The 15,121-nt window shown below is 45.3% G+C and overlaps 1 protein-coding gene and 1 long non-coding RNA gene across 4 annotated transcripts; both read right to left on the bottom strand.

Moving 5' to 3' along the window:
- Nucleotides 1-6,166: 6,166 nt before the first annotated feature.
- On the bottom strand, nucleotides 6,167-11,766 carry LOC120814770 (protein NLRC3-like). Its single transcript, XM_078097890.1, has 7 exons — nucleotides 11,750-11,766; nucleotides 11,386-11,596; nucleotides 9,432-11,232; nucleotides 9,167-9,340; nucleotides 8,534-8,707; nucleotides 7,254-7,300; nucleotides 6,167-7,109 (listed from the first exon to the last, which is right to left on the bottom strand). Exons 1-7 carry the CDS (start codon nucleotides 11,750-11,752, stop codon nucleotides 6,532-6,534), a joined length of 2,988 nt encoding a protein of 995 aa, XP_077954016.1. The 5' UTR covers nucleotides 11,753-11,766; the 3' UTR covers nucleotides 6,167-6,531.
- Nucleotides 11,767-11,777: 11 nt separating this feature from the next.
- Nucleotides 11,778-14,255, bottom strand: LOC144391278 (uncharacterized). Of its 3 annotated transcripts, none has more exons than XR_013455190.1 (5): nucleotides 14,039-14,255; nucleotides 13,411-13,489; nucleotides 12,762-12,876; nucleotides 12,551-12,673; nucleotides 11,778-12,197 (listed from the first exon to the last, which is right to left on the bottom strand). It is a non-coding gene; the product is annotated as an uncharacterized LOC144391278 (long non-coding RNA). The 3 variants fall into 3 exon arrangements; XR_013455189.1 differs by having other exon boundaries at nucleotides 12,762-12,879; nucleotides 14,039-14,254; XR_013455188.1 differs by lacking the exon at nucleotides 13,411-13,489 and having other exon boundaries at nucleotides 12,762-12,879; nucleotides 14,039-14,236.
- Nucleotides 14,256-15,121: the final 866 nt, after the last annotated feature.

Raw genomic sequence — 15,121 nt, 5'->3', positions numbered from 1 at the left:
TCCTGGATATTGTGAATCACTCATCATGAATTACAGATGGTCACTATTGCATAGACTTACCTTTCAAGCAAGAAAATCCCTGCATGCCAAGCAACCGTTGCATAGCAGAGCAACGCATCCAAAACCTGAAACGCAAGTTTGTTACAAATGAGAGGTTTCGCGAAGAATATACAACTTTTCTCAAAGAAATGGTTAACAACGGCTATGATACCGGAGGATCAGCTGAATCGTACTGATGGGAAACTCTGGTACATCCCACATCACGGGGTGTATCACCCGAGGAAAGGAACCTTGAGAGTGGTCTTCGACTGTGTGTCACGGTGTGGTTCACTTCCTGTTGTATTTTGTAGTTTTCTGCCACTCGTGTCCCCGGGTAACTTCACTTCCTGCCTTGTCATGTCATCCCCTGTGATCGACGCATCCCTTGACACTGCGGCGCTGGCTTCAAGGGAACATCGCTCAATGAACAATTGCTACAGGGTCCAGATCTTACCAACTCACTTACAGGAGTACTCCTCAGATTCAGACGAGAGCCTGTTGCCCTGATGGCTGACATCAAAGCAATGTTTCACCAGGTCAGACAACCATATTGACTACTTGCGTTTCCTATGGTGGCCTGATGGTGACGTGCAGCAGGATCTCGTCGAATATCGGATGAAAGTACACCTCTTTGGAGCAGTGTCATCACTGAGTTGTGCCAATTTTGCACTAAGAAAGATCGCTGAAGATAACCAAACTCACTTTCCAGCAGAGGTTATAGACACCGTAAAAAACAACTTTTATGTTGACTGTTTGAAATCCATGTCCACAGAACAGGGCGCAGTTCTTATGGTAAGAGACCTGACCACTCTCTGCCAGAAGGGAGGATTCATACTGACTTGGACAAGGACAACCTGCCGACGGAAAGAGCACTAGGATTGGACTGGTGCGTTGAGACAGACGTGTTCACGTTCAGAATGACTGCACCCTCACGAGCATACACCAGACGCGGCATCCTGTCCGTGGTTGGTCTGTATACGACCCTTTGGGATTCCTGGCGCCATTTGTTCTGCCAGCCAAACTGATTATGCAGGAACTCTGTAGAAAACACCTTGGATGGGATGAAAACACACCCCAAACCATTTCTCAACAATGGACACAATGGCTGACAGATCTAAACAACATGACAGAGTTAAAAGTGGACCGTTGCATGAAGCCCACAAACCTTGGTCAAATGGGACATGCACAGTTACACCACTTTTCCGACGACAGCGAAAGTGGATACGGTACATTTTCATATCTTCGACTGGAAAACAACGAAAAGGAGGTGCACGTTGCCTTCATGATAGGAAAAGCAAGAGTAGCACCATTAAAGCAAGTAACGATTCCCAGATTGGAGCTCACTGCTGCAGTTCTAGCTGTCAAAGTTGATATAATGCTTCGGAGAGAATTACAGCTTCAGCTGAACAAATCCTCCTTCTGGACGGATAGCACAACAGTGCTGAAATACATCACCAACGAAACAAAACGTTTACGAACCTTCGTAGCAAATAGAATCTCCTTCGTAAGGGACGCTACCGACGTGTCACAATGGAGATATGTCAGCACAAAGGAAAATCCAGCAGATGAAGCCTCACAGGCGTCTTTTTCTAAACCACATGAAGCTTTGACGTGTGTGTGTGTTTGTGTGTGTGTTTGTGTTTGTCTCGTGCGATCGTTTGATCAATGTGGACGTTTTATAAAATCCTACCATGGAATATTCCTTTTGTACATGACTTCTAATAACTGCTTTTCCCCTAAAAGATTAACCGGCGTCTCCGTTCTTCTTTCCTCATTTCAGGTTTTCAGATTCAGAGAAGAAGAAATGTGAAGAGGAGGCAAACGGATGAATAAAGGAAATAAAAGGCTTCATATCAGATGCGAGTTCTCTTTAGAAGATGCTTTGTGGTACTTGTGTGGTTGGTAGTAAATCCGCTGATGAGGAAACACGCCCCCCCGTGGTGACGCAGGAGATGACACCGACGGGACGGTTCTGCTGGTTGGTTTGGTTCCACGTGCAGAATGCTCACAAACACAATACAATCATCTTGAATTACACAAATCCACAGTTATTAGATCCGCACCGTCACAACAAACACGAGCTCATCGGACGCCTGAAGGACCCCCCCTCACCTGCTGACCTCATCGAGTGAGAAGGTCCACACTACCCGTCCTTTAGAGTCTGGACCTGTGTACTCAGACCCCCCTCTGACCTCAGACCAGAGAATGACCTCTGACCCCAAACCCCCCACCATCAGTCCACCTCTCAGTGACAACAGATTGAACTCCAGATCCTGCACTGTTCATTATGTCACATTACAGTATGTTTTATTAAGTTATATTACATTACATTCTATTCTATTATATCATATATTATTTTCTATTAAATCATGTTGTTACATTATATTCTACTATTTTATAATTCATGACATATTAAAGTAGATTTGAACTATTTAGAAATGCAGAAAACTTAAGTTCATATCACTGTAAGTGTTTCATGGGAAAATGACCTCTGACCTGTGTGTGTGTGTGTGTGTGTGTGTGTGTGTCTCTAGGTACATGTGCACTATTGTATTCCCAGTTCTGTTTGAGTGGAGAACAAAAAGGTCTCAACTTGTGTCTTTGATGGAAGAAAAGGAATGAAGTGGATTTGTAGCCTGACGTGTTTCAATGTAAAATAACAAATTTCATACGTTTCTTAAATCTTTCTACACAGAGACGCTGATGTGTAAAAAAAAGGCCCAGTGGACACAATTTACTGTGAAAGTATTTTATTAACATTAAATTTATACAATTATATTCCTGTTAACCCAAAGTAATACACGGGACTAAACATTATATTAACGTTATATTAACGTTAAGAAATTAGATTTGAACACATTCAGAAAGATTTGAAGTTAAAATTAAATCGGATCAAAAAGAATTAGAAGAATTAGAATTAGAAGAAAACGTATTTCATAATTTTGTTCCTTACAATCAATCCTTGAAAAAACAATTACATGCTAATGAAGCACACACACAAATGAGGGCAATTTATTCAATTCAATTCATTTTATTTTGTAGAGCCCATAATCATAAATTACAAATTTGCCTCAGAGGGCTTTACAGTCTGTACACATACAACATCCTCAGCCCCGAAACCCACCATCGGCACAGAGAAACTCCCCAAACAATGAAAAAACCCTTACAAGAGGGAAAAAAGGGAAGAAACCTCAGTGAGAACGTCAGAGGAGGATCCGTCTCCTGATGGACAGACTACAATGGATGCCATGTGGACAGAATGAACAATGTATAATACATGCAATTCCTATGACAGAAATGATTCAAGTAATTGTGAGTAGTAAGTCAGGCGCACAGCAGGACCACTGCAGGGACAACCACCATCAGATAGAACCACCATCAGATAGAACCACCATCACATAGAACCACCATCAACAGAAGCCTGTGGGGAGGGAGAGCACGGAGACTTTAGGAGAGGGTAATGTTGGTTTACGAGTACAGTAATATGATTAATATCTAAAATAATGACGATGATGATGGCAGCAGCAGGCGTCAGCATGGCCACGGTAGGTGTCAGGACCAGGGTCCAGAAGGAACCACGATCTACGGAGACCTGATAGGGGAGAAAGCACAAAAAAAACTCCGGAAAAAGAAAGAAGCTGAATTAGTGATGCGCATTAATAAAACGTGAATTATGGTAGAACGAGAGCGTGAGAGAGGAGCTTGTGTGTCCTAAGAATTCTCCCAGCATTCTTAGCCTATAGCAGCTTAACTAAGGGCTGGTCCGGGCTAACCTGAGCCAGCCCTAACTATAGGCAGAATCAAAGAGGAACGTTTTAAGTTTTACTTTAAAAGAGCTGACCGAATCTGCCCCCCGGACTGAAAGTGGAACCTGGTTCCACAAAAGAGGAGCTTGACAACTGAAGGCTCTGGCCCCCAGCCTACTTTTTAAAACCACAGCAACAACAAGTAACCAGCATCTATGGAGCGCAGTTGCCTTGTAGGGCAATAAGGTGTTACAAGCTCTTTAAGATACAACGGTGCCTCACCAGCAAGTGCCTTGTAGGTGAGGAGAAGTACCTTAAAATCTATTCTTGATTCAACAGGGAGCCAGTGCAGAGAAGTTAATACAGGAGTGATATGATCCCTTTTCTTAGTTCTTGTTAATACACGTGTAGCAAAACACGCTGCAGCATTCTGAATCAACTGGAGAGGCTTAAGAGATTTACAAGAGCAGCCTGATAACAAATAAATACAGTAGTCCAGTCTGGAAGTGACAAACGCATGAACTAATTTTTCTGCATCACTTTGAGACAGGAAGTTCCTGATTTTTGATATGTTACGTAGATGAAAATAGGCAGTCCTTGAAGTCTTCTTAATATGCGAGTTGAAGGTCATATCCTGGTCGAAGAGAACTCCCAGATTCCTGACGGTGCTGCTGGGTACCAGAGCAATTCCATCCATAAAAACTGTATAACGTGACAGCTGGCTTCGAAGGCGCTCTGGGCCTATCAGGATAACTTCCGTTTTTTCGAGTTTAGCATCAGGAAATTGCCGGTCATCCAAGTTTTGATGTCTCCAAGACATTCTTGGAGTCTAACTAACTGGTCCGTCTCTTCTGGCTTGATCGACAGATACAGTTGAGTATCGTCTGCATAACAATGGAAGTTTATGCGGTGTTTCCTGATAAGATCGCCCAAAGGAAGCATATAGAGGGTAAATAAAATCGGTCCAAGTACAGAACCTTGTGGGACTCCGTGACCAACATTGGTGGTCTTTGAGGATTCACCGTTTAAAAGCACAAACTGGGATCGGTCCGATAAGTAGGATTTAAACCAGCTGAGTGCAGTTCCTTTGATACCAATTAAATGTTCTAGTCTCTGCAACAGGATACAATGGTCTATGGTATCAAATGCGGCACTGAGGTCCAGCAAAACAAGAAAAGAGATGAGTCCTTGGTCCGATGCAAGTAGAAGATCATTCGTAATTTTCACCAGTGCTGTTTCTGTACTGTGATGCACTCGAAATCCTGACTGGAAATCCTCGAACAAAGCATTGTTTTGTAGAAAGTCACATAATTGATTTGCGACGGATTTCGCAAGGATCTTAGAGAGGAAGGGAAGATTAGAGATAGGTCTGTAGTTAGCCAACACCTCTGGAGCAAGAGTAGGTTTCTTAAGAAGAGGTTTAATTACAGCTACCTTGAAGGACTGTGGTACATGTCCTGTCAACAAAGACAGATTCATAATATCTAATAAGGATGTGCTAAAAAAAAACTTCCTTAAGCAGCTTGGTCGGAATAGGATCCAAGAGACAAGTAGAAGATTTAGACTTTGAAAATAAGTCAGTCAGTTGATCAAGGTTGATGGAAGAGAAGGCATCCAAACAGGCATCAGGGCCCACTGCTGCATCCAAGGTTCCTACATCGGAGGACAGGTCGGCACTGGTTGAAGGCAGGAGACCATCAATTTTCTCTTTGATAGTTAGAATCTTATCATTGAAGAAGTTCATGAAGTCGTTACTAGTGAGGTCCAAAGGAACACACGGCTCGACAGAGCTGTGACTCTCTGTCAGTCGGGCTACAGTGCTGAAGAGAAACCTGGAGTTGTTTTTATTTTTCTCTATTAATGATGAGTAATAAGATGCTCTTGCGTTACGGAGAGCCTTCTTATACGTTTTAAGGCTGTCTTGCCAAACTAGCCTAGATCCTTCTGATTTGGTGGAACGCCATAATCGTTCAAGCTTCCGCACAGTTTGCTTTAGGTTCCGTGTTTGAGGGTTATACCACGGAGCAGACTTCCTTCTTGTTGCTATTCTTCTTTCCAGAGGAGCAATAGCGTCCAGCGCCACTCTCAAAGAGCCTGTAGCAGTATCGACAAAATTATCGATCTGGGACGGACTGAGGTTCTCACAGGAGTCTTCTTGTATCTTGAGGCAGGGCAAGAACTTAGAGCAGAAGGAATGGCTTCTTTAAATAAGGCTACAGCGGTATCCGATAAGCGTCGACTGTAGAAACCCTTTGCAGGAGGAGGTGATTCTGATAGTAGAAATTCAAAGGTTATCAGACAATGGTCCGACAGGAGAGGGTTCTGTGGAAAAATAGTTAAATGTTCAATCTCAATCCCATACACAAGAACCAAGTCGAGAGTGTGGTTAAAACAGTGAGTTGGTTTATTTACACACTGATAGAAACCAATTGAATCTAACAATGAAAGGAATGCAGTACTAAGGCTGTCGTTGTCGACATCCACATGAATGTTAAAGTCACCCACAATAATTACCTTGTCCGTTTTAAGGACCAAACTCGTTATCACAGAGACATTGATCTCAAATTGGGGGCGGGGGGGGGGGGGGGGTGACACATAAAGAGTAAGATTAAACCCTAATTGGGACCCAACATCTAAATGATCTACTGATTCATCTACAGAGGCAGTCCAGACCAGCTCAGGTACCCCTCACCTCCTCCACCTGCATCTACACCCACATGAACCCACATCAGCTGTACAGACTGAACTATGTGGTGAGCAGAGAGGAAGGTTCTCCAGCAGGAGGAGACTCTCCCTCCTGAAGAGAACACAGAGACATTGAGGAACCAGACCAGAACCAAAACCCAGGATAAAGAGGTCCAGTGAATGTGGTGCTGAAGGTGTGGAGGTGGACCAGTGTGTCAGAGGAGACTCGGTAGAAGGACAGAGAGCCAGCAGGACAGTCCACATACACTGCTACTCTACCAGAGGAGGAGGAGGAGGTGATGCGTGTTTCTGTCTCATTGTGAAAGACAGTGTAATATCCATCAGAGCATCTCAGACTCCAGGACTGATCATTCATTCCAAACCAACAGTCTCCACTGTCTCCTTTCCTCCCGATTCTTCTGTAACTCACTGATACGTAAACTCTTCCACTCCACTCGACCTCCCAGTAACAGCGACCAGTCAGACCAGTGCTACACAGCAGGTTACAATAGTGGTCAAATCTGTCTGGATGATCAGGATATGACTGATCCTCCTTCACACGTGTCACCTTTATGTTGTTGTCAGACAGTTTGAGGTATTTGTTTACTGTGTTTGGGTCGATTGTGAGTTCACAGGAATCTGATGAGAGAACAAGACACAATACAGCTGCAGTTATTAATCATGTGTTCATCTACTGACACTTTGATGGTGACATCACAGAGGTGAATGAGTGATGTCACAGTGTGAAGATGGTTGAATCTTCATGAATCAAAGCACACTTACACTTCCTCAGACCTGGTCTGAACCATCGGACTCCAGCAGGCTCCACCCTGAAAGGAGGAGGGGGGTCAGAGCAGCATGGAGACATGGACATTACATCACACACACAGCTTTGTCCTTCATGTCCACATGGACCACCTCTTCTTCTTCTGATTGGCCGATGACCACAGCTCATCAAGAGATCAACCAGCTGCTCCCACATCCAGCAGGTTCACATCAACATGATGGTTCATCAGGAGTCTTTGTGTCACCTGATGGATGGAAGTCCACTAATCTCTCTTTTAGCAGTTTTTGGTCTCCACCACCTTCTGAAGCTTGGAGCTAAAAGAGGCTAACCAGCTGTGTAGAGCTGCAGACATGGAGACTATTCTCTGTGGGTTCATCTCTACCACATGACTGAAATCACTACAGCACCACAAACCCTCTGATGGAGGTCGGGGAGGAGGGTGGGGAAGGGGGTTGAGGAGGTACAAAGGGTCTGACTGTGACACTGTTGTTCACATCCCATCTCCTAGCAACAGTCAACACTGGTTGACACCTGTAGTCTGAAGGTGAAGGTGTTACAGCTCAGGTGGGTCTGCAGCCACAAAGCACTGCCTGAGTCCCCCTAGAACTTTGGTCCAGTCCTTAACAAACCTCTTTGGGCTCTGACACACCAGGTCCAACATCAGCTGTTGGTTCTTCACTGAGCGTCTGTGGTCGACTGTCACCTGTAGTTTCAAGTCCATTCTTATCATCCAGGGAACTGGCTCTCAGTGCAAAGCACCAAAACCAGGTGAAGCTGAACTTTCCTCCTGTGATGAACCATCAAGACGTTTTTTGAACAGATTGTTTCTTTGACGGTTTGTCTTTCAACGATAATGTCTGGACTAAAGGACAACACACACTGGAGGCAGATGACCAGCATCTAAATATCCAAGTGTTGTTTCAGAAGAGCCCACAAACCTGCAGCGTGTTGATGTTGACTCATATGAACCCACCATGATGCCATCAACGTGTCAGTAGACACTGTCCTCTCTTATAACGTGGAGACAAGACAAAGCTCCAGAGTAACAAGCCTTTCATCACCTTCCTCCCTGTTTAGGCTCATCCTGGCTACTGTTCCTCACTACTTCTGTCTGTGTCGATGGTCTCATGTGGGACACAAACAGTTTGATGAGTCTCTGGTAGTTTGAGGTCAGTTTGGTGAGTCAAGGTCTTATTAACCAGGCTGACAGTGGGACAGAGAAAAGGTTTCCAGCTCCTCTACAGACTGATGGTCTGTGGCTGCAGCCTCTTCATACCTGAGAGTCTCCAGTCTCCAGTGTGGATCCTCCAGTCCAGCAGACAGCAGCTTCACCCCTGAGTCTCCTGGATGATTGTAGCTCAGGTCCAGCTCTCTCAGATGGGAGGGGTTGGAGCTCAGAGCTGAGACAAGAGCAGCACAGCCTTCCTCTGTGATCAGACAGCCTGACATCCTGCAAATACACAAAACAACACACGTGTTGTGGTGGAAGACACACGTCACATGATCTGAGGGAGCTGTGAGGACTAGAAGGTCACCGCAGGAATGAGATATTGTCGGCTACTGAGGGGTCACATAAACATGGTTACACACCCACTAATGTACACCAACACTCCAGTAACATTACTGACAACTAGAATTGGTCTTCAATATTTCTATTTGTAACATTATAATAACAATAAACTTTGATTTAAAATCATGCAAGCAGAAGGAATCTCATGAAATTCAGAAATGTACCACTGATGTAAATTACATTACAGGTCATTTAGCTGACGCTTTTATCCAAAGCGACTTACATTGCATTTATAATCCATGGCTTTTACATTTTATCCCGGGAGCATCCTCTCTACCCCTGCGCCACGTCAACCCACCATAAATAAAGACACCAAGTGGAGATTAATTGAATCCTGACCTGAGAGTCTCCAGGTCACAGTGTGGACTCTCCAGTCCTGCAGAGAGCAGCTTCACTCCTGAATCCTGCAGGCCGTTGTAGCTCAGGTCCAGCTCTCTCAGACTAGAGGACTGGGAGCTGAGAACTGAGGACAGAGCTTCACAGCTTCTCTCTGAGAGGTTACAGTCACTCAGTCTGAAGAAACAACAATGAAGAAAATATGAACTAGTAGAAAATATGGCAGCATGTTTAAGTCATGATGTATGAATCTAACTCTCTTACTTACAGAACTTTGTTGGAGGCTTTGACCACTGGCAGCAGCCTCAGAAGAGCCTCCTCTGAAGCACAGTATTTCTTCAGGTCAAACACCTCCAGATCTTCTCCTGATGACAGTAAGATGAAGACCAGAGCTGACCACTGAGCAGGAGACAGTTTATCTGTGGAGAGACGTCCTGATCTAAGGGACTGTTGGATCTCCTCCACTAGAGAACCATCATTCAGTTCATTCAGACAGTGGAACAGATTGATGCTTTTCTCTGGAGACACATTCTCACTGATCTTCTCCTTGATGTACTGGACTGTCTCCTGATTGGTCTGTGAGCGACTTCCTGTCTGTGTCAGCAGACCTCGCAGGAGAGTCTGATTTGCCTCCTGGGAAAGACCCAGGAGGAAGCGGAGGAACAAGTCCAGGTGTCCATTAGGACTCTGTACGGCCTCGTCCACAGCACTCTGGTAGAGACGCTTTGGTTCAGGGTTGACTATATAGCGTCTAGACAACAAGGAGGTTGGTTGTTCTTCTGACAGCAGATTGACACCAGAGCTGAAGAAGGTCAGATGGACATGAAGAGCAGCCAGAAACTCCTGAACACTCAGATGGACGAAGCAGAACACCTTGTCCTGGTACAGTCCTCTCTCCTCTCTAAAGATCTGAGTGAACACTCCTGAGTACACTGAGGCTGCTCTGATATCGATGCCACACTCTGTCAGGTCGGATTCATAGAAGATCAGGTTGCCTTTCTGCAGCTGATTAAAGGCCAGTTTTCCCAGAGACTCGATCATCTTCCTGCTCTCTGGACTCCAGTGTGGATCCGTCTCAGCTCCTCCATCGTACTTGACCTTCTTCACTTTGGACTGAACCACCAGGAAGTGGATGTACATCTCAGTCAGGGTCTTGGGCAGCTCTCCTCGCTCTCTGGTCTTCATCTCCCCCAGAACTGTTGCAGTGATCCAGCAGAAGACTGGGATGTGGCACATGATGTGAAGGCTTCGTGAGGTCTTGATGTGAGAGATGATCCTGCTGGCCTGCTTCTCATCTCTGAACCTCTTCCTGAAGTACTTCTCCTTCTGGGGGTCTGTGAACCCTCTGACCTCTGTCACCATGCCAACACACTCAGGAGGGATCTGATTGGCTGCTGCAGGTCGTGTGGTTATCCAGAGGCGAGCAGAGGGAAGCAGCTTCCCCCTGATGAGGTTTGTGAGGAGCACATCCACTGAGGCCGACTCTGTGACATCAGTCAGGACCTCATTCTTGTGGAAGTCCAGAGGAAGTCGACACTCATCCAGACCGTCAAAGATGAACAGAACCTGGAACTCTTCAAACCTGCAGATTCCTGCTGCTCTGGTTTCACTGAAGAAGTGATGAACAAGTCCCACCAAGCTGAACTTCTTCTCTCCCAGCACATTAAGCTCTCTGAAGGTGAATGGAAAGGTGAACTGTATGTCTTGGTGGTCTTTGTCTTCAGCCCAGTCCAGAGTGAACTTCTGTGTTAAGACTGTTTTCCCAATGCCAGCCACTCCCTTAGTCATCACTGTTCTGATTGGTTCCTCTCCTCCAGCTGAAGGTTCAAAGAGTTCTTCTCGTCTGATGGTTGTTCCTGGTCTGGCTGGTTTCCTGGATGCTGTTTCAATCTGTCTGACCTCATGTTCTTCATTGACCTCTGCAGTCCCCCCCTCTGTGATGTAGAGCTCTGTGTAGATCTCATTCAGAAGGGTTGGGTTTCCTGCTTTAGCGATCCCCTCAAACACACACTGGAACTTCTTCTTCAGGTTGGATTTTAGTTCACGCTGACAATCTGCAGGAAGAAGTCCTGAATGAAGACAACAAAGAAGATCAATAGGTCAAAGAATATATTTAAACATGTGTTTTCCTCAGAGAATGACCATGAATATATTCTGTCCATCTCTTGAGACATTAGTAAAGGATTCATCAGCATGGTGAGTCTTTAGAGAAATCCTCTTACTGCTCTGCAGACGCTCAGCCAGCTCCTCCTGCTTCATTATCCTCAGGAAGTGCACTGAGATCTTTACAAATGCCTCTTTGCTCCTCCTCTGCTCTTCATCCAGCACCTCCTCATCCTCCTTCTCTGAGCATTGTGGGTAATCTGAATTTACAACCTTCTGGATCTTCTTCAGCTCGTTCTTCACAAAAGTGAGGATGTTCTCTTCCAGCAGCTGGAACAGAATATTCTATGAATGACACAAACTAGAACATGGAAGCCACCATCAGGTCCATGTTGAACAGACGGACAATCCACTTGTCTACAAAGTGCAGCATGGAGATGATGGTCAACTGAGAGATGTAAAAGTAGTTGTACATGTACACACCATAAAGATGGAGTCCATGTGAGGACAGTTTACTAGTTGAGTGACAGTCATCAGTTTGATCTGGTTTTAGTTCTTACTGTGGGTCATAAAAACAACATCTGCAGTACTCTGCATCTGCATGGAGTCCAAAGACCACATCAGCTGGTCCACAGAGCATCAAGTTTGTTCTAATCACATGTTCATTCACAGTCATCTGTCTTCAGAAACCTGCAGCTGTCTCCAGATGTGACCTCTGCTGATCCTGATGTGATGGAACTAGCTCACATTGAGTTTACATAATTGCTGTACTTCATAACTGAGGATCAGAACAGTTCTTCACCTGTTAAGAACTTACTCTGGCTCATAAGAACAGCGTTCATCTCTGAAGTTAATCAGACGATCTTTGGACAGATTACTCTTCATGGACACACATGTGGGTTCAGGAGACTTTCCTCTCTGCTGATGTGACCTGAAAGAAACACTGAGATGACATCATCACATCATCATCTAATCATGAAGCATCAGCTCACATAGTGTCCGTCCTCACAGAGACCAAAACAAGTCAAAGGTGCCTGACGTGAGGTCAGGAAGTGGACCAGGTCTACTGGTCTTGCTGGTCCCACTAAGAATCAACAGCTCAGTCTTTCAGCTCACTGTTTTCTTCACCAGTCAGTTTGGTTTAGTCCCAACAGGTCTCACCAAGTCCTCCATGGAGCTCTCCCTCCCTCACTGGACACTGCTGAAGGGCCCTTGAGCAAGAAACCCAGAACCTCCACCACAGAGTCTGATAGAAACACCTCATCCTCAGCCTGAGACCCTCACCTTGCATCAACAGAGGGACCATCTTTGAAGTCTTGAGGAGGGCTCGTAGACCGGATACGCTCTATGTTCACACAGCGGGGTTCAGGTCCAGGATCAGGTCCAGGTCCTGGTCTCTGGTGGATCCTGGTCACACATGTAGAACCAGAGTCAGTGAGTCAAAGACGTTGGGACATGGAGGAGACCGGAGGACAGTTGGAGATGGTCCTCTCACCTCTGAGCTTTGGTCTGGCTGTCATGTTCCCCACACAGAGGAGCTTCAGAGGGACGGACTCCGTCCTCTGGGTCCTCACCCTGATTCATAGCAGAGTCCACAGCTTCACAACCACCTGCTGGGAGAGCTCACACATCTTCAAAGGACAAACACACAGAGCTCATTCACCTCAACACTAAAACTCTCATGGGACACTTTGTGTGTTGTGTCTGTTAAAGTTTAGACTTCTGGAGGAAGACAAACTTCCCTTTTCCTTCTTTAAAATTTTCGTCCTGTAATGAGGGTTAAAGGCTGAAGGACGTGTGACCACAGTGGTGCATCCATCACAATGTAGATGTGAATCTCCCTCATTGTGTATTATTGTGTGTGTGTTTGTGTGTGTGAGAGTCGCTCTGCAAGAAATCAGGAACAAAGACATATCAGCACACTGCGAATACTGAACAGCAATATCTGCAACAGTTCTTTCTTCTTGCTCTTCCATAAAGGACAGATATGTGGAGGACACGCTGCTAGTCGTCCTGTGGACAGATTGTCCCCCTCAGCTGTGGATCTGTTAAAGACTTCTAGTGAAAGACAAACTTCTTTTTTCCTTCTTTAAACCCTGTTAACGCGTGAAGAGACGTCATTTTAAATGCTCGTCCTGTTTTACAAGATAAATGTCATCTCTCGTCTTCCAGCAGATGGAGCTGTGGTGTTTCTCCTCTTGATCTCCTTCAGAGTCCAGAAGTCTGTAAAACTGATGGAAACCTGATGGAAACACTGGTTACCATGGTAACATGGGGAAGCTTTCTCCTGATGGGATGGTTCACTTCACCATGTGATCAGTTAGTAAAAGGTCGACTTCAACCTGCTGATCAATGAGAGAAAAACTGAAGACTAAAGAAAACAAACACATTCAAACACTAAAAAGTGACTAAATGTGTTTAAAGCAGATGAAGAAGTGAACATGAAGCTTTGTGGACTTAAAGGATTGAAGAGGCAGGTGAGACAAACAGAGTCTCTCAGGTGTGTTTCAGGAACAAAGGCCCAGGTGAGCTCTGTGGTCCCTGCTGGGTCCTAGTGCCCCTCCGTCTGCTACCTTCTCCTCCTCATCAGTAACAGTCCTCACAGACCCCAGATCAGACTGAGCTCCTCTTCTTCATCACAGCGTCATCATTCAGACTAACAGCAGCTCCTCTCTGCCTGCTCACACAGGCGCCATCTTGTTTCCCAGCTTTAAACAATCACACCTTCACAACCTTCAATGATGTCATTCAACCAATCACAGCTGCACTTACTGAGCTTGTAGACATGAACTTCCTCAGTGAGCAGCTCTCTTCTGTCCTCAGCAGGTCCGTGTAGAAAAGGAGCTCCGTGCTTCACTTCAGCTTCCATCAGACGGAGTGAAGTGACGCAGCTTGTTGTCCTTCATCAGAGAGGGTGTGTCCTCACGTCACCATCAAAGTATGCGGTCTGACTGGTTGACTGAGTGTCAGTCTGAGCTGTTTACAGGGTCAAAGGTCATCGTGAACAGAATCGTCCTCACTGCTCAAACAAGACTCTTTGAGGATCAAAACCAGCATCTGTGGAACGATCCTTCCACCTTGTAAAGAGTTGCTATGACAACAGACTGGATGCTGTAGTTTGGACCAGATGGTTCAGAGGACCCGTGCACGTCCCTCTTTGTCTCCTGGTCTTCTTCTACATGTAGACTAGTAGGGAACACGTGATGAAGCAGGAACCTTTGTAACAAATGTAGTGAAGAGTTTATATTGAATAAAAACATCCACTAAGACAACAGAGTCTGAGCTGAGAGTGTTTTTATTTTTCACTCCTCTTTGATGATCAGGTTGAACCTGTCGGGGCGGAACAACTCACCCACGTATCAGTGTGAAGCTGCTTGTTAAACCATTTACCTTCATGACAAACTGCAGCTTCCTCAAGTACGTGTTGTTACATGCAGGATTCTACTCCCTCATCACGTGGCACCTTGAACCCTCTGAATATATCTGCTCTGCAAAGGATTGTGGGTAAGAACAGCCAGTAAAGAAGCCTGCTTGTGTAGGGTAGGAAAGGGCGGCACTGCCTAACCTGCCAAAATTCAAACATAAAAATATTTCAATTAAAAAAATGTTTATTTATTGCTTCTAGGACCCTGAAGCGAGCAATAAAGATTAAAGCCGACCCCTCTCAGCCCGGACAAAAACTGTTTGTGCCCCTTCCATCTGGCAGGAGGTTCATCAGAACCTGATTTGTTACTAAATAACTGCAAAATGTCTGAATGAATTAAAGATCAGAAGTTTCCATCTGGAGCCAAAACACACACTCACACATTCCTCCTCCTCTTCTTCCTCTTCCTCCTCCCCCCTGCAGAGTCTAGG

The sequence above is a fragment of the Gasterosteus aculeatus genome, chromosome Y, assembly GCF_964276395.1.
Source record: "Gasterosteus aculeatus chromosome Y, fGasAcu3.hap1.1, whole genome shotgun sequence".
Lineage (NCBI taxonomy): Eukaryota > Metazoa > Chordata > Actinopteri > Perciformes > Gasterosteidae > Gasterosteus > Gasterosteus aculeatus.
The sequence above is the reverse complement of the archived record's forward strand: the minus strand, read 5'-3'. Positions and strand labels throughout refer to the sequence as shown.